The sequence below is a fragment of the Debaryomyces hansenii genome (genome assembly GCF_000006445.2).
Source record: "Debaryomyces hansenii CBS767 chromosome C complete sequence".
Classification (NCBI taxonomy): domain Eukaryota; kingdom Fungi; phylum Ascomycota; class Pichiomycetes; order Serinales; family Debaryomycetaceae; genus Debaryomyces; species Debaryomyces hansenii.
This window is the reverse complement of record NC_006045.2, coordinates 1,364,816-1,389,331: the sequence shown is the minus strand read 5'-3', so window position 1 is coordinate 1,389,331 and position 24,516 is coordinate 1,364,816. Positions and strand designations below refer to the sequence as shown.

General features: G+C 37.0%; 11 protein-coding genes and 2 non-coding genes across 13 annotated transcripts; 7 read left to right on the top strand and 6 right to left on the bottom strand. All coding sequences in view use genetic code 12, as the record gives it.

Annotated features, from left to right (window-relative positions):
- Positions 1-160: 160 nt before the first annotated feature.
- DEHA2C15752g (DEHA2C15752p) lies at positions 161-1,492 on the bottom strand (the record flags this gene model as incomplete). Its single annotated transcript, XM_002770178.1, has 1 exon — positions 161-1,492. The coding sequence occupies one exon, from the start codon at positions 1,490-1,492 to the stop codon at positions 161-163; it is 1,332 nt and encodes a 443-aa protein (XP_002770224.1).
- A 5,689-nt stretch (positions 1,493-7,181) lies between these two features.
- DEHA2C15730g (DEHA2C15730p) lies at positions 7,182-8,291 on the top strand (the record flags this gene model as incomplete). The annotated part of the gene is made up of 1 exon (XM_458367.1): positions 7,182-8,291. One exon carries the CDS (start codon positions 7,182-7,184, stop codon positions 8,289-8,291), a length of 1,110 nt encoding a protein of 369 aa, XP_458367.2.
- A 484-nt stretch (positions 8,292-8,775) lies between these two features.
- On the top strand, positions 8,776-9,423 carry DEHA2C15708g (DEHA2C15708p; the record flags this gene model as incomplete). Its single annotated transcript, XM_458366.1, has 1 exon — positions 8,776-9,423. One exon carries the CDS (start codon positions 8,776-8,778, stop codon positions 9,421-9,423), a length of 648 nt encoding a protein of 215 aa, XP_458366.1.
- Positions 9,424-10,107: 684 nt separating this feature from the next.
- DEHA2C15686g (DEHA2C15686p) lies at positions 10,108-11,310 on the top strand (the record flags this gene model as incomplete). Its single annotated transcript, XM_458365.1, has 1 exon — positions 10,108-11,310. One exon carries the CDS (start codon positions 10,108-10,110, stop codon positions 11,308-11,310), a length of 1,203 nt encoding a protein of 400 aa, XP_458365.1.
- Positions 11,311-11,585: 275 nt separating this feature from the next.
- DEHA2C15664g (DEHA2C15664p) lies at positions 11,586-12,869 on the top strand (the record flags this gene model as incomplete). Its single annotated transcript, XM_002770177.1, has 1 exon — positions 11,586-12,869. The coding sequence occupies one exon, from the start codon at positions 11,586-11,588 to the stop codon at positions 12,867-12,869; it is 1,284 nt and encodes a 427-aa protein (XP_002770223.1).
- Positions 12,870-13,002: 133 nt separating this feature from the next.
- Positions 13,003-13,634, bottom strand: DEHA2C15642g (60S acidic ribosomal protein P2; the record flags this gene model as incomplete). The annotated part of the gene is made up of 2 exons (XM_458363.1): positions 13,003-13,322; position 13,634. Coding segments are annotated over 2 exons (321 nt in total).
- A 467-nt stretch (positions 13,635-14,101) lies between these two features.
- On the top strand, positions 14,102-15,574 carry DEHA2C15620g (DEHA2C15620p; the record flags this gene model as incomplete). The annotated part of the gene is made up of 1 exon (XM_458362.1): positions 14,102-15,574. The coding sequence occupies one exon, from the start codon at positions 14,102-14,104 to the stop codon at positions 15,572-15,574; it is 1,473 nt and encodes a 490-aa protein (XP_458362.2).
- DEHA2C15598g (DEHA2C15598p) lies at positions 15,575-16,342 on the bottom strand (the record flags this gene model as incomplete). Its single annotated transcript, XM_458361.1, has 1 exon — positions 15,575-16,342. One exon carries the CDS (start codon positions 16,340-16,342, stop codon positions 15,575-15,577), a length of 768 nt encoding a protein of 255 aa, XP_458361.1.
- A 492-nt stretch (positions 16,343-16,834) lies between these two features.
- Positions 16,835-16,907, bottom strand: DEHA2C15576r. Its single transcript has one exon. It is a non-coding gene; the product is annotated as a tRNA-Ala (tRNA).
- Positions 16,908-16,925: 18 nt separating this feature from the next.
- DEHA2C15554r lies at positions 16,926-16,999 on the bottom strand. The gene has a single exon. It is a non-coding gene; the product is annotated as a tRNA-Ile (tRNA).
- Positions 17,000-19,129: 2,130 nt separating this feature from the next.
- Positions 19,130-19,735, bottom strand: DEHA2C15532g (40S ribosomal protein S8; the record flags this gene model as incomplete). Its single annotated transcript, XM_458360.1, has 1 exon — positions 19,130-19,735. The coding sequence occupies one exon, from the start codon at positions 19,733-19,735 to the stop codon at positions 19,130-19,132; it is 606 nt and encodes a 201-aa protein (XP_458360.1).
- A 667-nt stretch (positions 19,736-20,402) lies between these two features.
- Positions 20,403-21,449, top strand: DEHA2C15510g (DEHA2C15510p; the record flags this gene model as incomplete). Its single annotated transcript, XM_458359.1, has 1 exon — positions 20,403-21,449. The coding sequence occupies one exon, from the start codon at positions 20,403-20,405 to the stop codon at positions 21,447-21,449; it is 1,047 nt and encodes a 348-aa protein (XP_458359.2).
- Positions 21,450-22,162: 713 nt separating this feature from the next.
- Positions 22,163-23,062, top strand: DEHA2C15488g (DEHA2C15488p; the record flags this gene model as incomplete). The annotated part of the gene is made up of 1 exon (XM_458358.1): positions 22,163-23,062. One exon carries the CDS (start codon positions 22,163-22,165, stop codon positions 23,060-23,062), a length of 900 nt encoding a protein of 299 aa, XP_458358.2.
- Positions 23,063-24,516: the final 1,454 nt, after the last annotated feature.

Sequence of the window (24,516 nt, the reverse complement as noted above, 5' to 3'; positions counted from 1 at the left end):
CGTCAATATGAAAAATCAACTTTCGTACACCAAACGATGGTACACTGTTGATAATATCTTATAGAGAGACTACGGGCTTAGATTATTACTTACGACTAATGATTATATCGTAGGAATTAATATTTCTTAACTTTAATATACTATTTGAATAACTGCAAGTTCAATAAACGTAAGGCACAATTTTGTAAGGAACGAGCTCTTCGTATTCTTCCCATTGCTTGCCATACTTTAATCTACATTTAGCTTCGTCCCTCGTCTGTCTATGAACTAGTAAGACCCCAAAATAAATAACGTAGAAATAGGTTAACAATGTTTGAAACCCAGTAGGTAAACACCATGACCACCCAATCAACCAATCACCGAAGTAATTTGTGTGTTGTGAGATGCCCCACCAGCCATCGCATAATAATTTTGACCCAGTTTTGGTTTTAATGCTTTTCAAATTCAAGTGGTCTAATTTACCCATTCTGAAGTCCGATTTCTGTTTGTTTGACGAGTGGAATATGTAGTAACCAGTGAAACTTAAAGCCAAAATTAAAGCAACTTTAATATAGCCTAATTCCAACGAGTTTTCAGGCAACGCTAAGTATCTTGCTTGTAACGAATAGGACCAAGGCAACCAGGCCAAATCTCCAAAGCTTAACATGAACCCAAACCCGTCGGTGGTTATATCCATCATTGATAATACACCTTCTTCGTTCAACACACCATCAAAAACATAAAAAGCTTGCAAAAAATTCACTAACAATAAAGAATCAGTGATTTTGTTGAGCCTGTGGTACTGGTTATGCACACATGATAAATTAATCAAAAACCATAATAACATACCAGGTCTCAACTCACAGAATAGTTTGATATCCCACGAACCAATACGAGGATTTAATTCCCTACCAATAAACCAATCGTAGATTATATTACCTGAATTCCCATTGATCGATAATATTCTCTCCTTAGTCCCTGCTTTATTTGGCGTCGTCAATGGAATAAATGAACAAACGTAAACAAAAACTGCCAACAAGAATGAAAAAATCGTAGTGACCAAAGTTAACTTTAATTGATTGTCATAAATGAACTGCAATTCGGGTAAATAGTAGCTATTAGATACGAATAGCCTACTTAACAAAAGAACAGTCAATAATCCTGCCATCAGCTTCCCATTTATTCTATATTCCAATTGGCTTTTGTCTCTTAACTCTATACCTTTAAGCTTCTTACCTGGCAAGATATAGTCCAATAACACCAAGACGGTAAACCATGTTAAGTAAGCAGCCCAGCAATTGAAATCAAAACATAACTCAATCCATTCCTTTGTATTTGAAGGTATTTGAGAAATTATAGCATTAAAATCCAATGATAAACCTTGCACCGAATAATACTCATTGGTAATTAATGCAAACAACGTTATAACAGTCGGAAGTCCTAAGGTAATCGCTAACGATCCTGGTACCCCGAAAAACTCCCGATGAACTGTAGTTGGGTTCAAAATTGACATCTTTATTCCACTGAACTCTCAAGGACCTAACTATACAATGTGTTTTCGAAGTTTATATATGATTTCTTGGTCTCGTATAGACTATAGTCGTATAATCTTTTTGAAACACAAAATCAATGAATAAACGAATATACGTGAAGAACGAGAATAGGTGAAATTATTTGTATAGAGCTGAACTTTCTATATAGCGGTCTTAAATCATGATATTATGATATAGGTTTCTATTCCATGGAATACTTTACTAAAATTCTACAATGAATTATTCAGATATTTTGCAATGTTGATAAAAAGATAACATATGTAAATTAGGCTGCAATGTTCATTGCTAAGCTCTATTTTGATAGTTTCTGCCTGTTGCCTTTTGGTACTCTGGCAACCCAATATAAGAATATAGTTCCTATAATATTAATAACAATAAAGCAAACAAAGATACCAATATCACGGCTTTTCTTACTGTAGTCAGCACCTACTTTGCTTAAGAACATATTTGTGGAAGAAGTAGTACAGAAATTGCATGATTCTGTGCTGTCATTGCTGATTAAATAACCACCTGTTTTCTCCATGTATGGTTGCATATATTCACCACAGGTTCGACCACTCTGTGGTTTGAATTTTAATAATTCTTTATCGGAACAAGTTACATCTGAATCAGCGAGACCAAGCGACAAAATGACAGAAACCAAATAAGTAAACGGGTTACATCTGTACATGAAAATCCAAAATCTTGGCATTGCATCAGATGAGGCTAAGACACCACAAAATGTTAAACACATTGTGAATAATAGTGATACCAAATTTGCTGCATTATTAGCTAACTCGTTAAACGAGATACATAATTGCGCTATTGTAGAACAGTAGATAAAAAACAAGATAATAACAACCCACATTAATGCGCCACGTTCACTTACAGCATCAGTAGCTTCTGCATTCCTATAAAGTCCAATGGGATAATACCAGCAGAAGAAAGCTATGGTTCCCGAAAAAATCTGCCATGGAATCTCTGCCGTGATTTGCGCTAAAATAAACGCAACCCACGAAAAAGACCTCGATGGTCTTTCTCTCACTTCGTATAAATCTCTCTGCGCGATAAAATTTGGGAAGTATTGTTGCACTAAAGTATCCAAGATGAAGAGGAACATGAAGACAGAAAACATTTGATTTTGTAATCCTTGCAAAGATTTATCAGCCTTAAAGAAAATAAATCCGTTGAATAAAGAAGAGAATACTGTCATGAAAATCTTTGAGTAGGTATATGAGGGTGTTCTCCAATACTGCTGGAAGACTCTATGAGTAACGTGTTTGTATTGACACCAAAATGGAACTGCGTATTTCGTCATATCTTCTGGCGAATTATCCTTCGGCTTTTTCACTAATTCTTGTTCCATTACATCTAATTCTTCATTAACCGCCTTGTACTCCCTAGAATTTACCCATGCATCATGATAATTTTGATTAGCATGACTTCCTGGTGCAGCACCAATGATTTCCAACATCCATTCGGCTGGGTTGGCTTCTGTTGGACACTTTGGTGCGCCATACCTTTCAAAGTATTCTATCAATGTTTGGCAATTATCACCAAGATCACCGAAGTATACAGTCTCGCCACCTTTTTGTAAAAATAATAATCTGTCAAATTCTTTCAACAAAATAGCAGAAGGTTGATGAATAGTACACAAAATAGCCTGCCCATGATCAGCTAATTTACGGATCAACTTACAAATTGAGTAGGCTGTTTGAGAATCTAAACCAGAAGTAGGTTCATCAAGGAAAACCAACAACTTGGGTTTCGCGACTAATTCAACACCAATGGTCAACCTTTTCCTTTGTTCGACATTCAATCCTTCGCCCGGGACCCCCACCACAGCTTCAGAATACTTTTCCATTTCTAACAATCGAATAATATTACCAACATATGAATCTTTTTCTGATTTAGGTACTGATTTAGGTTGTCTCAAGTATGCAGAAAATGTCAATGCTTCACGCACAGTAGAAGTTTCAAGATGCAAGTCTTGCTGTTGAACATATCCAATAGACCTTTGAAAAGAAGTATCTAATTCATGGCCATTTACCATACGGGTTCCTGCAGTAATGTCACCAGTAGTTAACCTGTCAGATAATGCATTTAACAAAGTAGTCTTACCAGCACCAGATGCCCCCATTAATGCAGTTATTTGTCCTGGCTTAACCCAGCCATGAACATTATTTAAAATCACCCTTTCTTCCGACTTTATTTTAACTTTATAGGTTAATTTACGCCAGTGGAATATCCTTCCTCCTGCTTGCAAATTATTCGCCATCTCATTATCAGATCCACTATAATTACCATCAGAACTGATATTCACAATTTCCCCACTTTCAACATCCTTTAACCTTAATTTGTTCTTCTTCAAAGCTTTTCTTTGAAATAATAATACTTCACCTTGTTGCATAGCACCTTCATTATATTCACATAGCACTACATAAGTAAATAAGAAGAAGATAGTAAAGGCTACAACTATGCCCCAGTTTCTCCATCTATTACTCTAGTAATATAAGAACTTCTCATTGATATAATCGTCTCCGCTAACTTCCTTCCTGCCAGCTATTGCCCCAATAACAGAGCAAGTTATAAAATCGCCAGATGTTGGATATCCGGCACCAGAAGGAACAAATTGTGCGCACTCAAATTCCCTTCCATGAAACTCATTCGCTATCAATGCTTCGAAGGCATATGCAATAGGATCTAGATAGTTAATCCAACGACACCAACCAAGCATATCAGTGGTTGGAATAACAAAACCGGTAAATATCATCAACGCAAGTAAAACCACAGCCGCGGGTGTCATTGCTTGAGCTAATGTTCTGGTAGCAGATCCAATTGTTCTGAACAAATGCGACATCGATAATGTAGCAGTGAAGTTAACTAACAAATAGAAAAAAAAGTGACCAGCATTACGACGGAAATTAACCATGAAATAAAGGACGAAGTTAATTGCAAGTGAACTTAATAACTTGGATGGTAATTCTGTTAGAATAGAGGCAAACGCATCTGCCGAAGGATGATACAAAGCATAAGTTTTATGCTTCTCCACGATTGGTCTGGCCTCATATAGAGAAATTATTTCCAATAACGAAGACAACGCATTAAATAAGACAGCAAAAAACATAGCAGCAGTCCTATAATAGAACGAACCGGTGGTTTCATTTAGGTTGTAGAAAATCGATGAAATAATAAGACCCATTGCTGCATTACCCAACACATTAAATAAAGTAATCGATGGATCTCCCTTGATTCTCAATATGTTTCTATCGATTATATACTTAACCTGCATTGCATATGAAACAATATGAGGCGATTTCTTGCTGAGGTGATTTGATTGTTTTGTATTATGTGCCTCTTTGAATTGCTGTAAATGCTCCTCATTATTTGTCTTATTCAACGTCAATTTCCCCTAGTAATGATTTCCTTTCCGGTGAATTTTGCCAATAAGCATAGAACTCCTCTGGGCTTCTAGGAACCTTATTTTCATAACCTGGCCTGACGACACGTTCTGTCGGGTTGGTCAAGGATGTCAAGAAGTCAGCAGTTGTTTGTCTTTGTGGACAGTCATATCCCATTTCAAAAAAGTATAATTTTGCTCTTTTACTATTACCAAAAAAAATTTGATAACCTTCATAAAGTAAAACCACCTTATCAAATGAATCGTAAGCATCTTGAGAACATTGGTAAATCGCTATCATTGGAGTCGCATTTAAGACAGTCGCCGAGGTCTTCAACGCCCTAATGAATTCTAAGGCTGTAGCAGAATCTAAGCCTCTGGTAGAGTTATCCCAACATTGCAATGACGCAAACGATAATGCAACTTCGGCAATAGAAACTCTTTTACGCTCGCCACCCGAAACTCCTCTTACAAAATCATCACCTACCCTAGTATTTTCCGTATGCGATAACCCATAAGTTGCCATAATCACTTTAGTTATATGAGTTGCATACTGTTCTCTTGTAACCCCTTTCGGCCTATTTTGTGGAGTTCTCATTTTTGCAGCAAATTCCAACGTTTGACCAACAGTCAACTGAGGGAAATGGGATTCGGTCTCAGCACAGTATACAACATCTCCTCGAAAATGATTAATAATGTCCTTCGGAGTTAAACCATCATAAGAGATGATAGACTTTTTATCGACATTAAAGCCGTGCGTATGAGACGCAATTGTTTTTAAAAATGTTGAGCACCCGGCACCTGGTCTGCCTAAAACCACTGTGAGTTCTCCGGGCTTCAAAAGCCCATCCATAGACTTCAAAATATCGAATTTTGCACCTTCCTTGTGCCTATCCATATACTTTTTAATCATTCTTGAAAAAAGCTTGTAACCAACATTTGCAAAATCGGACTGATAATCTGCATCTGTAGCTCTACCATATACTCGAAGATCCTTGAAAGCCACTCCTAATTGCAAGGGCTTATAATACGCAGGGTCTGAATCATACATCTTTCTAAGATTTTTTACCCAGAACTTCGAATCAAATGCATCTGAATCAGGGTCCAATTTGGGATGAATCTTATCTTCGCACATAGGATTCACTCCTGGTATCAGTGACATATTGCTAAATGTCCTAAAAAGCGCATTTTCATCTGTTGGCATACCATTTAGCGAACGTGCCAAACTTTGCACCTCAGACGCAACATCCTCATCGAATCCTTGATAGTTTGGGATTCGCTTATCGTCGATCATAGTGACTAATTTTGACATTTTAACCTTTTGTCCCTTCACTGAAATATATATTTGTTAAACTCTAAGTCAGAAGCACAGTAGTTTATGATAGCTTGAATTCAAATAGTTTGTTATTTGACTATCAATTATGAATAGATACGAAAACAAGCCAGGCTAAGAGCCTTTAAATATACAAACTTCCTCGTTCAAATTACCTGCTGCATTATTCATTTTCTCGTCATTCTAAGTCATTTATTTCTTTCGTCGTTTAGTTCTAGTCATTCAGCCTCTATGTGATCTATAACCCAAGCGTTTTATTCAGTAACTTCATAGTTGTGTCTTACTAGCATTTCTAGTATGAGCTCGTATAGACGAGAACAGGAAATCGAATAACCCTCGTATAGAGGTGGTCTTTTTATGCAGTATTAAGTCCCATCTTCATTAACCGTAAACAATGTGGCGTAGCTATAAAATACATATAAACGATATTCAATGTTTCTTGGCTAAAACCATATACGACAGTATCACACTAGTTTGAAACCAAACAATACGCAACTTGACAAAACTACTGAAAAATTAGGAAGCGCAAATTTTGCGCAAACTGATACATGGCCTCAACTATAAGTGTAATAGGCTTTCATATTCATCTATATGGCTGCTTTACTAGATTTGTCTTCTGATTATTATGGCTATTAGGAAGAATCAGCATAATTAGACATTTGTCAGTTCGTACTTTTTTTTTGTTGATCGGTGTTCCAAATTTTTATAGATTTCAATAATAATCAATTTAAAAATTCCACTGATTTAAAATCAAATCCTTCCGTTTAAGATCTCTTGCTTTGACATCATTTGTGTTCCTCTCGTCGATCTGTAGATATAAAACCATGTCGAATCTAAATATGGATTGAATTTCATCGGTTCTGTATACAACGATTATCTTAGTCCCAAATCTTCAGATCAGCTTGCAGAGATAAGAATACCGCTAAATTAGTTAAAAATGCCAGAATATAAGGTACTTGCTTGTGGCTCCAATGGTAGCTATCAGTTAGGTATCTCCAACGATGAAGATCAAGATACTCTTCAGACCGTGATATTCCGCCATGAAAATGGTTCGAAGACCAATTATATTGATTCAAAACCAATCAAAATAAGTTCCGGTGGGAACCATACATTCATTTTAACGAATACAGGAATATTATACAGTGCTGGTGATAACACATACGGCCAATGTGCACATCCGATTAATCCTGAGTCTACTCATACTCTTGAATTTACAACAGTGGGTGGTAACAACAAGTGGAAAGATGTTAGCTGTGGATGGGAGTTTTCTATTCTAATGGATGATTCAGATGAGATATATGTGTGTGGTATAGGCATGAAGGGAGAATTGGGCCTTGGGAGTAATACCAAGAGAAGTGAGCTCATGAAGACGTCTTTCGAGCTCCCAAGTAGAATTATTGATCTAAAGTCCTCCATAAATCACACGATTATAAAATTAGCAAATGGTGATCTATACGGATGGGGAAACTGCAGAAAGGGACAATTAGGAAAACAAAAAGCTGTAGTTGTAAATAATAAGTCGAAGACACGCTCAATTGTCTGGGAACCTGAACGTCTACTGTTTGGCGAAATAGACTTACAAGCATACGATCTTGGTCGGGACTGTACAGTTATATTAAACAGAAATCATCAAATTAGCATCTACGGGAAAGGAGCCGAGACTTATGATTGTGGTGACAACGTTATAGATTTGAAATCCATGTGGTCGTCCAATCATTATTTGGTTGAAGACCAAAACCATTTGCAAACTATAAAATCAAGGGGCAACAACAGTCATGGCCAGCTATTTCCAAAAACCCGAATAGATTTTGCCAAATACGAGATCGGAAGTGAACATGGACTTGTACTAACCAAGCAGAATACGGTGTACGCTTGGGGATGGGGCGAGCACGGTAATTGTGGAATTCATACAGCTTCCGTAAACGAGAATAACTTAGAAGAAAAAGTCACCTTCGACTACTTGAATTGCTTGTATGATGGCGACGACCGGGTCATACTATTAGGCGCAGGATGTGCAACAAGTTGGTTATGTTTACAGACTAAGTAGGGGGATTATATAGAGCCAATGAACAGAATAGACAATGTCACGAAGTATCTTTCCCATATTCATCTATTGCACCAGATGAAGGTCATTATGACGCATCAAATATGCTCAAAGATGGAAAATATGTTCGACGTAGTTATTATAGGATGATTGTATCGATAACTAGTCAATTGTTAATGTATTGAGCCTATGCATTAAAATCTCAATGAAACTCTAATAGCCCATTACAAAACTGACAAGCTACCTTCTTTATCACCCACGTATTACATATAGCAAGTCAATAATCCTTTATTGAATCACTATATGATGTTACGATAGATAAAAGAATAACTAAGGGAATAGATTCAGTTTTTCTAGAAGAGATTTTTGTAGACCCGATGCATTTCCGGGTAACTCCGTACATCTCCGAACCAACCCTACTTAACCTGAACCATGAACTAACTGTTGCTTGCCATACAAAGACTTAGAAACCTATCAATAAGTAACTATGTTCGGAGCAGTCTGTTCAGGAAGACCAATACAATTGGCAAACCAAGTTGAGCCAACAAAATACGTGATCACAGTGTCAAACGCATCAAATATATCCCATATTGCAATATTCCTTCTACCTCAAACAGAGTTCACCGACACCAATTTCACAGCGTTGGTGTATTTTCAATTACCAAACACACAGGAGTTCAAGCTATTAGGCGGATTGAACCCTGCCAAGCCATCGGCTATATATAAACTTAGTAATGGCAGCAAAACGTCCGAATCAAGCACCCAATTGGACGATGTTGAGATGAGCGTCGATGCCGATGGTAATGCCGGTGGTGATGCAACCATAAATATAGGTATTTCAATTGAACCAACCCCCCAGGCCGAGGCACTTTTAATTCAAGAACGTCAGAAACAAGCGGGAACTTCGCAATCGCTCGTTCCTGCTACCATTGCAAATGCACCCTCTGCATTAAAGAACCCTAATGATATTGCATCTTTGGCTAACAAAATTGTCACCCACGCCTACAATTTTTTGGGCAGTTTTATTGACGAGTCGGGCAAGGTCCCCATGAAGGCCTTCAATAACTGGTGGGACAAGTTCAAAGCTAAACTCGCAAACAACCCCGGCTTTTTAGACGAGTTACAGGAGAACTAGTGCTAAATAGACATTAATATGCATATTTACACCCGTCCCATACCTACAAAGAGCCGTAGTAGAGACTCTGGACTATTCCCTGTTTATGCTTAGATTCGTAGCTATTCGGAAGTTCATCACCGATCCGGCCCATCCTACTACAAAAATACATCAACATCACCATATACGAAATGTTCTTCCTTCCCTTCTAGTTTCTTCTGGTGCATCCCTTCGTCACTTGATGCCAGAACCTCCTCTTCAATATCTGGGGAACGTATATTTTTAGCCATCAACGTGATGACAAATGACAATATGGTACTAAAACATTAGTGAGAAAAAGAAATACTTGCTTGTTTCAATCACTAATTATCAATTTTAGTGCACATACAGGGCCACCCTGATGATTAATCATCACCTATTTAAGCTTTTGTCACAACATATCTCGTAATATCACCCGATAGTTGCAAAACATCATTAGTACCCCTAGGGTGATGGGTCCGAATATGGTTATGAGGCCCGCGGCATCATCTCAGAAAAATGCTGTGGCTTTATTTTGTAAGGCATTATAGAATTCCTTTTTGCCATAGAGTATATAAATACATGAATTCTTGATTTTTTTCATGTTCACGTTGTTAATACGACTTTGCTAAGTAATAATAGGTATTTGACTTATTAAGCTAATATAGAGTATAATTATAGATAAAAATGACTATTGAATCTACCACTAATGTTGAATATGGCTTTGGTACAAAAGCCATCCATGCTGGTGCACCAATAGATCCTACCACCGGTGCCGTTATTGAACCACTTTCGTTGTCTACTACATTTGCACAATCGGAACCATCCAAACCGGTTGGTCTTTACGAGTACTCGAGATCTGCTAATCCTAACAGAGATAACTTTGAAGCCGCAGTTGCTGCGTTAGAAAAGGCCAAGCATGCCATCGCTTTGAGTTCGGGTTCTGCGACCACAGCTTTGATTATACAGTCTTTGCCTATGAACTCGCACATCATCTCAGGGGGAGATGTTTACGGGGGAACCCACAGATATTTCACCAAAGTTGGTGTTACTCACGGTGTCACCTCGACATTTGTTGGAAACTTGGTTGAGGACTTGGAATCGAAAATACAGGAAAACACCAAGTTGGTCTGGTTAGAAACCCCATCGAACCCAACTTTGACCGTCACTGACATTGCCAAGGTTGCCAGTATCTTGAAGAACCACGAGGCCAAGACCGGCTCCAAGATCTTGTTGGCTGTCGACAACACCTTTTTGTCTCCATACATATCCAATCCATTGGAACACGGTGCCGATGTCGTTGTGCACTCCGTCACCAAATACATTAACGGTCACTCTGATGTGGTTATGGGTGTTTTGGCTACCAACAGCGACGAATTGCACGACCGCTTCAGATTCTTGCAAAATGCCATTGGTTCCATTCCATCTCCATTCGACTCGTGGTTAGCCCACAGAGGTTTAAAGACTTTGCACTTGAGAGTCAGACAAGCGGCCACCTCTGCTCAACAAATCGCCCAATTCTTAACCCAACACCCTGCTGTGTTGAAGGTCAATTACCCAGGATTGAAATCGGACCCAAACCACGAAATTGTCGTTAAACAACACAGAGACAGCTTAGGTGGTGGTATGATCTCTTTCAGAATCAACGGTGGTGCCAAGGCTGCCTCCACCTTCACCTCTTCGACCAAGTTCTTCACCTTGGCCGAATCCTTAGGTGGTATTGAATCCTTAGTTGAGGTTCCAGCCATCATGACCCACGGTGGTATTCCAAAAGAAGAAAGAGAATCTAACGGTGTCTTCGATGACTTAGTTAGAGTTTCTGTCGGTATCGAAGATACTGATGACTTAATCGAAGATGTCAGACAAGCTTTAGAAAAAGCTTCCAAATAATCCTATCTTGCTAAATAATCAGTATGTATTAATAACGTGAAATAGATCCTAATGCAAAACATATATACGTATCATGACTAAATGTAGTATATGCCTCAATCAGTTATATTGCTGGCACTATTAGTAGAACAATTTGGAACATTTTAGTAGGCTTTTTAGCAGCTAAATCTTTTTCGCATTGTTGCTGACGTGTAGAGAACAACTTAAATTTAGCTAGAAATCAGTACTTATCGGATACTTTTTATATATATTTGTTAATAGAACAATCAAAATAGATGAAATTACTGAAAGGAGTGCTCTCGTCAATACTATTAACGTTGTTGATTAAGCCTATTGAATCCCTGATTGTAAATACCGACGGAGAATTAATCTGTGCACCAAATAACCCTACCGATTGTTACCCCAAAATCTTTGAACCAACTACCGAGTGGCAAACCATTAGAGAAGGACAAGATATTCCGGCAGGATTACACGTAAGGCTAAACATGGAGAATTTAGCTAGAGAGGCGAAAATTTTGGATCCATCTGAAGAAACTGAAGGGTCTAGCGAGTTAATGGTGAATGCGGAACAGAATAACGATAACGGTGATAATAGTCACCAAATGACAAACGAAGACCAGGCGAATGAAATCCAGCAAAAGATTAAAGAGTTTAAGCAAACTCAGGGCAAATCTAAGGTTTCTACTGTTGACTTGAATGATTTCCAGTCTTCGGTTGACGAAGTGCAACATTATCGCGAAGGAGGTGATGCAAACAGATTATCGACGGCCCTCGATACTTTGATTGACTTAAGTCATGATATTGAATTCGGTGTCAAATTGACGCAAGATTCGTCTGTATTCCGCAGTCTTGTTGATGTAAGTAAGTCAGTACAAGATGAAGATTTACAGGAAAAAGTGTACAGAATTATGGGATCAAGCTTAAGAAACAATCCAGATGCCGTCAACCATGTATTGAAAAATCAGGATGCGACGTTTGTTGAATGTTTGTTCGATAAGTTGGATACTGATGCATCAGATGTGATTAAGAAGCGTATTTTAGGAATAATCCATGCACTTACGCAAAATAGCCATTTCAATGCTAAATACTTCAACTCCAATAATGCAAACTCAGCGGTTGACTCGCTCATTTCGGTGTTTCCGTCGTTAGAATCACAGTCCCAAACCAGATTAATGAACATTTTGGAGGACCTAAAGTTGCTTGGTGGGGCGAACTCTAATGAAAAGAGGGCCATTGAGGAATCAGCAGATCCAAAAAGCCAATACTCACATTTCTTGCAACATCTGTTAGCTGATAGCGGTGTTGCATCGGAAGATCAATTCAAGTTGTATTTCAACAAGTTGAGTGAAGTACATTCTCAAGACAAGTCATTGAAACCCTCAAAAGCATTTATGGAGTGGTTATCGAAAGAAGCCGAATTGAGATCGAAAGGCAACAAAGAGAGAGACTCTTCATACACCGAAGAAGATAGGCAGTTTGACCAGGATCTCTTGAGAGCTAGACACGTCGTATTCGGCAACCCTATGGGATTACGCAAGGCATTGGCTGATGAGTTATAAAATTATATAGAGTTCTACAATAAATAAAATCACATAGTTTCGGTCGCTACATGGTCTCTCGTATCTGTAAAAGTCTTATTAAGGAGTATTATACAAAATCATTCAATTTTTCAATAACTAATGTTTTGTTAATCTAATCGAATAAACCCATACCCATGTCTCCATCGGATTCTTCAGCTTCTGATTCAGCAGCTTCTTCAGCAGCTGGAGCGTCACCTGAGGCAGCAGCAGCTGGAGCAGCAGCAGCACCACCAGATGGGACAGAGGATAACTTTTCGTTACCTTCAGCGATCAATTCTTCGGCGTTCTTACCTTCGACTTCAGCTAATAATTGGGAGATCTTTTCTTCTTCAACTTCAATAGAAACGGATTCTAAAACGGACTTGATGTCAGAAGCTGATGGGGAAGCGTTACCAGCGTTGACTAATAATAAATAAGCAGCTAAGTATTTCACTAAAATATATGTTAGTATTCAAGTTTCGTTTCTTGATATAAAGACTCATTGGCACGGCTTATAAACTCTGTATCACCCCAGTTATTTCGTCCATTTTAATTCCATATCATCCACATACTACAGAATTGCCACGAAAATACGTCCTATACAATATAGTCGTAAATCTACCACTCCATTGCATGAAGTGTTAATTGGGACATAATTATTATATTTCTTCAACTCATCTCTAGTTTTCCTCTAACAAAGTTTATTCCGCCCTTACTTTTTCAAGATTTCGTCTATTCTCCTCTATTCTATTTGGTGTACATACTTTTTGGTTATGTATATATAGTTGAAAGGTACCAAACTAGGTTCTAATCTTGAATTTAATGTATATGGTATTTTTCAGTCGCTATACTAACTGAAAAAATTCACGAACAATGTTACACAAAGTCCGCACGCCCGAAGTCGCGGAAAACAGTCACGAAGGTCACATGATTCTGGCTTTTCAATATGGATATCCATATAATCACTAGTAAAATACTATTTTATGGTCTATTATGTATTGTATGGCTCGCTGAAGGGTATTTTTACGGTTTGTAGGCTGATATGAGGTTGTACGATCGGTTGTGGCATAGTTGATGTCATTGGGTGCAAAGGAAGCTTGCGATAGGCGAATAATGGGTTATACACAGTACCGAAGAACCACCGTTTGTCATCAATATGGAGGCCTGGATGGGACATAAATATGTTGATAAGAATACACCGACAGGAAGATCAATTGAACAGCTGAAACACGATGAAGACATTTCCATCCCTCTCGGAAACGCAGGAGACAGAATTGACCGAAAATTTGCTACAATGGAGTTTGGGAAACGGGCTTACTATGTACCCGGTGAATTACAAGACTCACAGTGCTACACATGCTCCGATAACGATATTTCCGACGCCATTTGCGAAGAAGGCGTTTAATAATGCTATGGATGTACAGAAGGGGTTCAATGAGTTGTATGCCAGTGTGGTGAGCAAGTCGAAGGAGTGGTTGTTGGATATTTTGAAGGAATTAGCCGTTTTTGACGATGACTTCACAGGGAAGCTCTTTGAGATGTACAACAAGTCGATTGAGTCGAATGGAGGCAAGGTAAAACAACCACTTTCATTGGGTATATTTCGGTCAGATTACATGCTCAACGATGTTGATGATGACCCGCAGATCAAGCAGATCGAGTTCAACACGGTGAGTATTTCGTTTGGAGGATTATCGACCAAAGTGGGTGAATTGCATAATTATTTGAACCTGAAGGGAGCGTACGATGCTGATTATTCATACAAATACTACGATGACGACGAGATTCCAATTTCTGACTCGATTAACGAATTGGCTAAGGGGCTTGCCGATGGTAATTATCATTACAACGGCAAACAAGAAAGCACCAAAACGGTTGTATTATTTGTGGTTCAACCGGGGGAAAGGAATTGTTTTGACCAGAGACACATTGAGTATTCGTTATTGAAAAACCATGGCATCAAGTCCTATAGAGTGACATTGGAAGAAGTTGCTGAGAAAACGACTATTAATCAAGACAAGTTGTATATCAAATCAACGATGGATGAAGTTGCAGTAGTTTATTACAGATCAGGGTATGCACCAACCGACTACGAAATGGCGCCTGAGGCAACGTGGAATGCTAGATTATACTTAGAAAATTCACTTGCGATTAAATGCCCATCGTTATTAACGCAATTGTCGGGAGCTAAAAAAGTGCAACAAATCTTGACGCAAAAGGGTATGGTTGAGAAATTCTTGCCAGACATATCAAAAGATGAATTGGATAAGTTGTTGTCCACGTTTGTGGCCATCTATCCGTTAGATGATTCAGAAGATGGAAAGACTGCTAAAAAATTGGCATTTGAAACCCCAGAAAAGTTTGTGTTGAAACCTCAGAGAGAAGGGGGTGGTAATAATATATACAAAGAGAGCATTCCTGAGTTTTTGAAAAGTCTAGATGAAAGCAAATGGGGTGCATACATCTTGATGGAACTTATTAATCCCCCACACCATAAAAACAAGATTATACGCGAAGGTGAAGTCTTTCACGAAAACATTATTTCTGAATTAGGTGTTTTTGGAACCATTGTGTTTAACGAAGAGAGTGGTGACGTATTAACGAATGAAAACGCAGGCTGGTTATTAAGATCGAAGTTTAGTTCCAGTAATGAGGGTGGTGTTGCCGCTGGATTCGGTTGTGTTGATAATATATATTTATATTAATTATTTAACTTCATTACTAGGTACGTGACTAGAGATTTGTTTTAGCTCTGTAGTGTACTCATTTTGAGTATCCTCCTTTGTTTTTTTTTCGTCGATATCTTCTATAGGGTATGCGTCTATATCCAATTTCTCTGATGCTTCTGTGATTTTATTATCTGATGTCTGCTTTAATTTCTGCTCGATGTCGATCACCCACAACGCAGCCCCAATTGTGTTAGTAAACATGAAGAGAACACTAAAAAGAGGAATAGTTTCAAGGAAGTTGGCAACAATACCAAACCCCATATATTGGCCTCTATTTTTTTTATAGACCTGCTTAATTTGCTTCTTGTTATAATCCTTTAAAGTGAAATATCTAGCATGTGCTCGAAGTCCGTTCGTTGGAGCCTGAATCACAACTACCATAATAGGTCCGATTAGAGGAATCGAGTTAATTAAGAACATGATGACTACCCTGATGAAAGTAAACGGTAACACTAGCATATTTGGTAACGCCCAGATCATTCTACCCCATCTAACCAAAAATGGTACGTTGGCTACCCTGCGTAACTTGCCTATCAAGACAACATCGTCGGCACATTCTTTGCATAATACAGCATCAAATGCAACCTTTTGGATTTCTGGCATCAATAAAAAGGTGACAAGGAATGTTGACACCAATCCTGATTGTTGTAGAACAGTAAACCATGTGCTAACAAACCCTGCCGGTCCGTAGAAAACAACTGCAAAAAATGCTTGAAGCGGGTAAAACATAAGATACATAGCCATATAAATAACCAACGTTAAAATCAATTGTGGTATTAAGATAGTTAAATAAAAAGGCCAAATAGCAGGATGAACAAGAAAATAGAAAATACCCTGTCTTTGTTAATATGACTGCTTTGGTAAAGGGCCATTCAAAAATCATCACTTACATATAATGGGTACATGTACGTCCCTGACGTTGCCAAGTTAACTGGAAATGACAATGGAGTAGTCATAATCGAGTAGTCCAGATATAATTCCAATGTTTGATCAAGTATATAATCCAATATATAAATTCGCTTTAAACGCTATGAGGTTTACAAAAGGTTGCAAAAAAAATCTTTCATCGGTTTGGACAAATTAGATTGAAAGCTTTACAATCATAATGGATCCAGGGTCTTCTTTCAATAATGTCTATGGGCCGTTATTCTTGTTGACGCTTTCATTCTAATATGTTTGAGCTGATTTCAAGGATCGAAAAAGAGCTGAATGTCATAGATATGGCAAAAAAACAATTGGACGAGTCCGGAGTCGAACCGGAGACCTCTCCCATGCTAAGGGAGCGCGCTACCAACTACGCCACACGCCCTGTGTGAAATGAGAGAAATGGTCCCTAGCAGGATCGAACTGCTGATCTTGGCGTTATTAGCACCACGCCTTAACCAACTGGGCCAAGGGACCGATTTCTTATGACTAATTGGTTTGCAAGTTTTGTAGTAGTGTCAAGAAATAGATCAAGACATTAGTAGAGCTAGTTAGCCATAATTAAAACATATATCTTTACATTCTCCCCTGTCAGTCTGCTTGATCTATTCAATACTTGAATTTTGTCTTGTTTATGCATTTTGGATATTTTTGATTTACAGAATCATAATTTGTACAATTTACCATTAATAGAAAAACCTAAATAATAATTACGTCGATTTATTAATTAATTATCACTATAGAATGACCTTGTATTCATTGAAAAGTAATGGTGCCCTTAGCCAATATTTGGAATTACTTACTATTTAACGCCGATTGATAGTTGTTAATCATCTAATCTATATGGAACCATTTTTATACCTGTATACAACATGCATGCTTATATGCCCAATGTTTAAACACAATCATTACAAAGTGGAGTTATAACAATCGAATCAATTGAATACATATATATAAGATTACGGACAAGGTAAACGGTAATAGAGGAAGCTGTCTATTCTTTGTTTTAAAAATAGAACCTTTCCCAAATCTTAACAACCAGTATATATAACGTGCATGAATTCTTCAAGATACATAAGGATCTTAAAGGATGGGACGAATTGGGGTCAATAGCTTAACATATCATGATTCTTGGAAATAACGAATAATAATTGGCATCTCTATTTGATCATTTTTATTGGTCTAGAAGATTAGAAACGTTGAAGTATAATTAACGAATAATTAACCCGACCTTTCTAAATTTACTCAATTTTTTACAAAACAGTTAGAAAAGACAAACTAGTTCGGAACGATGAGTAAAGACTAAACTAATAACTAATAGATTTAGACTAACTTGATTTGGCCATAGCTCGATCCCTAACAATTATTTAATGAAATATAGTCTGCCACTGCACCTAGAGTATTAAACCTTCTATAGTGCAAATGTAAAAGTATTGCAAAAATAATGAAAGTAGCAAAGATATTGCTTGTTCTATGTATTTTTAAGCAGGATGTCTACAAATTGATTTAGTAACTATAAATTCAACATTACAATTATAACCTAGACGATGTGGTATCTTAATCTTGAAATAGATGTTAGCTGCTATGTATGATCCAAAAAGATTTTGCTGGATTATTTGGAACACATCACTTTTACCAAACACCGTGGTTCCAATTTAGACAAAGTAGACAGAATATAAGCAGTCTCTAATAACTAGTACGATGGACTTACTGCTTTCATACTCTTAAGGAAATTCGTTTATAAAATAGAGAAATTCCTAGGAAAGATCCAGGTTAAGACGGGTACTTGCCATGGATCACCATAATATATACGGGTTTCAGATAGATGTGAATTAAAAAGAGTTAATCAGAGTATATCAGGAAATTATTAATGACTAGTTAAACATTATCACTTGTCCCATTCGAATGTAATAAGCTGTATTTGATAACCCTGGTTATCCATTAGAAACTTAATGTTACCCGCTTTTTACAATTTTTACCCTCAAAAATTTCACTACAAGATTGAAAAAATTAATAATATCTCTTAGTATTCTTTATTGAATAATAACCTAGCATTCCATATTGTATGTAATAACCTGAAGATATATGATATTTAAATGATGATAAAAATAACACAGACCTGTACTGATTCTATTTAAATAGATACATGCAGATAAAATTATTGCCTTTTCTGACAAATATTTCAATATTACGTTTTGAATTCGATGAGAAAATACTAACAGTTTAGATGTTTTATAGAACCAATAAATGATATTATGGAGAATTGATACTGTAGAATCGTTCGTTTATGTATAGTTTTGACCAATGTAGTATGTGTCAAGATACAAGAGTTCTAATATCTGGTGTTGTTATGGACGTCAGGACATACGTCTGAAGGACTATGAAACAACGGTTTGTAGTAGCTGTTGTCGGATTTCAAATTAGGGCAACTGAAATACATTAGTCGAAGAAAATGTTCAAGGGGTATTGCAAGTATGTCGCCAAGAAACAAACTAGTAGACAATTCAAGCATACATGAATTCATAAAACTAGAACATTCATCAATTACTACTACAATAGCTAATATACACGTATATGTTCAATTATAACTATCAGAAACTAAATAAACTATTTTTTAGCAGTTAATCTTCTTAAGTAGAAGGCTAATTCTTCACCTTCTAAAATGTAACCGTCACATCTACCAGATTGACCTGGTCTAGAAGAAATAGCAGCGTATAATCTACCAGCGTTGAATTGGTGTTCGACAGCAGATTCAATGTTAGAAGCACCAGATCTTTGAGCCAATTTTCTTTCGACCTTTCTGGATTTCTTGGTTTCTTCTTCTTCTTCACCAGTAGCCTTCTTCTTACCTAAAGCAATACCGTAGTGAGTTTCGAACCATTGCTTGAATGGAGTAGCATCGATTTGAACAATAGCAGCCTTGGTTAAAGTGTTAGTTCTAACCAATTCGTTGTTGGATGGATGGTAGACGACACCAGCAAGTCTGGTCTTTCTGGCGACACCTTCAGAACCCCATGAGAAGTTACCGGTTTCGATTCTTAAGGCTCTGAATTTTTCATTACCACCTCTAGTTCTGACAGAGTGAATTCTCTTAGCACCGATCTTGGTGTTGGCAGGTTGTCTACCTAATTCGAACTTTCTCTTCTTTCTGAATTGGGCTTTTTTGGCACCAGTAGCAGCACGCTTGTGACGAGAATCTCTAGAAATACCCATGTTTGCTATTACGAGTTAGTATATTGTTCTTGTTTCCGGTCCTATATCCGAAGTACTAGTATCACTCGACGATCGACATTACATTCACTTCCACATCCCATATCGATTAAATAATTACTCTCAATCCACAATATATCTCTTCTATCATCGTATCATCCATAATAATGTTCTCTATTGCATTTATGACTCCTCATTCCTTCTCTAGATGTCTTTGAAAAATCTTTAATATAATGCTAAATATTCATTTCATTCATAATCTATTCACTTCAATCATGTTACATCTGTTTCTATTCCTACTAACGGGTTATACTGGTACTTTAGATGTCATTACGACTTATTAGACATGTTGGTATTATACATACTCTAAGTTTTGCTTTATTGGAAGAGTAAAAGAATTATTGAAATTTTTTCAGTTCACTTATTTTGAGTACGCAAACTTCCTCACTTTGAGAGTAAGATGATCGGTGACACAAAATGGTGAAATTTTTTTTCACAGTACTCAGTCGGACGAGAGATGAAACGGTCATATGAGTAATGTAGAATAGAGGGCGAGAACCCTAGTGACTGGGAAAATGCATAGAATGTAAAGAAGAGAATATGTACAATATGTACAATATGTACAATACGTACAATAGAGGATATTGCAACAAGAATATAACAAGCAGCTATGGTATTCAACTTTCGGATTTATGTATTAGATGCCAATGACAACATATATGACCCGGAATTTGACTCATTTGGAGAAGGTGTAGCAGAATATGTACAAGTAGGTGACATGGACGAGGTGAAAGAGGACCTTTTGAATAGAAGATTCAAATATAGAGGCATAATGGATTATGCTATATTACGAGGACCGTTCATGTACGAAATACATAATTATGAATTTGCATTTGATGCTTTTTACGTCGAAGATTGCGAGTATCCAGTAGACATAATACTGAATCATAATGGTAAAGGTAGCTTTTTAGATAATATTAAAAAAGCAGGATGGGTGAATAACGAGTCAAATGGAAAATTCGACACATTAAGAATATTCACGTATAATGGCCAAAGGTTATCAATCGAACATCCGCAGATAAAATACATAGATGTAAGCAACGAGGAAGATATTAAACACAATTTATTATACCGTGGGCTCGAGCTAAACACTTACATAATATTAGATGAAGATATAAAGATCAAAGATAAATCGATGGGCTACAAGAGCCATAAATTGATCACTGAAAAGGAAATAGAAGACAGGTGGGAGGACATAATAGCAGATAGATATGATGTCGAAGATAAGACCATTATTGTATTCACAATTGATACGAAGTTTGCAGACCACAATAACTTCAAGAGCGTACCGGTTTCAAATGTAGAAGAGATGAAGGAAACGTTCAAGAAATTATACAGAGAAGCAGAGGATCCATATACTTTTCAAAGAGGTTACTGTTACTTGGTAATACCTGATGAAGAAATTAGACTCTATAATGCATACAAGTACAGGTATGACTGGATGGAGGTGGATACTATTCAAAATATGGGATTCTCTGAATATCATGATTTGTTTCGTGAAATGAGTCGGTACCATGTGGTTATGCATGACAATAAAATAAGAATCTTCGACGGCTTTGATTATGTGACCGTGGACGAGTATAAGGGTTTAAAATACTACCAAATCAAAGATTTGTTTAGAGAACATCGTCATGGAAACAATGCCACTTTGCGCTAATTTTGGGATATATAGAGGCATAAATGATCTATTCGGAATAACTGCAATTGCACCGGTGGTGAAGCGCCATAGAGACTAGTAAGAAATAGTGATATCATCCTAAAAGTTGCAACATCTAGTGCTGTCACGACAGGACTCGCTCTTAAAATGCCCACATATAGTGACACGTTTAATTGAATGGTTGTGGACACCATTAAGGAAGTGGAATTTAACGAATTACACGATTTGTTTGAAAAAAGTAGTAAAGTATTGATGTCCAGCAAAGAATTAAGATTTACGGCCCACATAATTTGTTGTCAGTAGATGCTGTAAAGAATTTAAAATATACCGAATTACATGACTTGCTAAGAAAATATACTTGTCGAAGTAAGCTTGCGTTGCAGTAGTGTTGACTTCGGCATATTATTTATTATTAGAAGTATATACAACGATTCATGAATAACCATAATCGGTGGCATACTACGTTATTTCTTCGTCGAATTAGAATTTATCGGTGTAACGATATACGTTGTAGTTAACACCTAAATGCCGTGCTTGGCTATTAATGTGTTAAATTAATATAAACACTAGGAATAGCTTAGGTGTAGGGATGTTGAGGTGTAGGGATCAATAAGCTGCGAAAATCCGCTTTGGCGACAAATGAAAAGATACGCATTAGAATAAATAGGCTTCAAAATCTAAAATTAAGTGCTAAGAACATAATACAAATAGATATGGGAGGTACCTTTCGAATTTATATATTCGATGAAAGTCACAAATACGTTCCAGAAGAATACCCAGAATTTGAAGATTTCTTAAAAGATGAAGTAGAATACATACAAGTAAGTGACATGGACGAAGTAAAAGAGGATCTCTTGAACAGAAGATTTCGCTCCGGACCATTAGGTGAATACGGTATAATGTTAGCTCGGAACAAGTGTGAAGTACACACCTTTTGTTATGGATTTGATAACTATTATATCGAAGAGGATTATATGGGACCAGGTGTATTCCTGAATTACATTATAGGGAAAGGTGATATACTAGCATGCATCCCAAAAGATTGGCTGGAGATTTGTCCACATGGGTGGTCAGATAAAATAAGGGTCTACACTTATAAGAGCAAAAGGTTAAATATCCAACCCGCTAAGTTTAAATACATAGATGTAAGCAACGAGGATGATATTAAGAAAGATTTATTGTACCGGGGATTCGAGTTGAGCACCTATATGATACTAGATGAGTATATCAAGCTTAAAAATATAAATGAGGGTTACAAGAACTACAAAGTGATTACCGAAAGGGAGATCGAAGACCGGATTAAGGACATAATGTCAGATAGATACGATATTATAGATAAGATTGTAATTGTATTTACGATCAATGCCAAATTTGATAGCCACAAGAACTTCAAAAGTGTGCCGGTTTCGAATATAGGAGAGATGAAGGGGACTTTTAGGAAATTAAGGAATGAAGCAAACGATCCATATACTTTTCAGAATTGGTATTACTATTTGATGATGCCAAACGAAGGAATTAGGCTTTATGACGGATTCAAGGATGGCTATGTAGTAGTAGACGTCATTAAAGAATTAGGATTCGCTGAAATGCACAGTTTGCTTCTGAAGAAATAGTGAAAGTGGAATATAGCAGGTGTTGAATATACTTAATACTGGAGTAAATACAATATCTGTGTAGAAAATAAAGAAACCGCCGTTTCTAGACACAGTCTGGCTACATCACCTACGGACCTTACATGGATATATGCATGTAGCGAAAATATGCAATTGGGTAGACCAGTTTGTAAAAGACTCGTGATTGGAATATAGAGAGTAGAGGTAGTCTATATAATTTGCAATCAAATGCTTACCCATACACAACTAGTTTTTAGAGCTCAAATGTAAGATACGCAATAAGCGATATATAGTTCGATTTAAATGTATGGAGTCAATAGGGTAAACACATAACAAATGGCTACGGGAGACTACGGGTGACCGCTTTGACTTTACATATTCGATGAAAGTCAAAAGTATGTTCCCAGAGAATACCCAGAACGGGTGGATTTCTTAGCAAAAGAAGTAGAATACATATACGTACATGATATGGATGAGATAAAAGAGAACCGTTTGAACAGGAAGTCTTGGTACTGAGGAATATATGAATATGGTGTAATGCTAGCACGAAACAAGTTGAAGTACACAGTTTTGATGATGGGTTTGATCATCTTTATGTCGAAAATATGAGCTTTTAGCAGGAACACTACAGAATTACAGTATAGATAAGACAGCTGAGTTTGATGTGAGTATATATGGACAGATGCTGATGAACCTAGGGTTCCTCTCTAGGATAGTTGGAATGTATATCATTTGATATCAATAGATGTAATGGTATGTATATTTACTTTTGTGCACTCCTGTTTTTTTTTTAATATTTTTGCTTGATTATACAGCATGCTAGTTAAGGCAGTCTAAGCTGACAATATTAGAAGCATTAGATAGTATAAACAAAAGACAAATTAACAGTAACATAACCATTATCCAATATATTCGATGTAAAACTCACTTAAAATATCCTACCTATCTTAGTATACCTCTGAACTTAGCATCACACATACTTGTACCTTCCTATTTGTACTTTCCTATTTGTACTGATAATTTATGTCATACATTATAAAAGCAGAGGGATTTGATGCTGATTTTTGTAGCATGCTACATAATTTACCTCTTTAAATTAGTATAAATTTAAAATGAGAGAACCAGTAGATAGTGAAAGACCTAGTGAAAGACCTATATACAATCGGATAATGTATGTTCTGGTATAGGCGAAGTCGTTCAATCTATTATAGAAAAAATGATCGATGAAAGTTAAGACAAGCACCTGAATGGTTTACGTCGGGAAAAATAATACCAAGACTGGCTTTACCAATATGGATAATGAGTTTACTTCACTCCAGAAAGAGGTTGCTTCACTCAAGAGAGAGGTTTCTTCACTTAAGACAGAGATTGCTTCACTCAAGACAGATATGGATGACAAGTTTACTTGACTTGAGACAGGCTAATCAAGAAGAATTGCCGCTAATTCTGTCAGT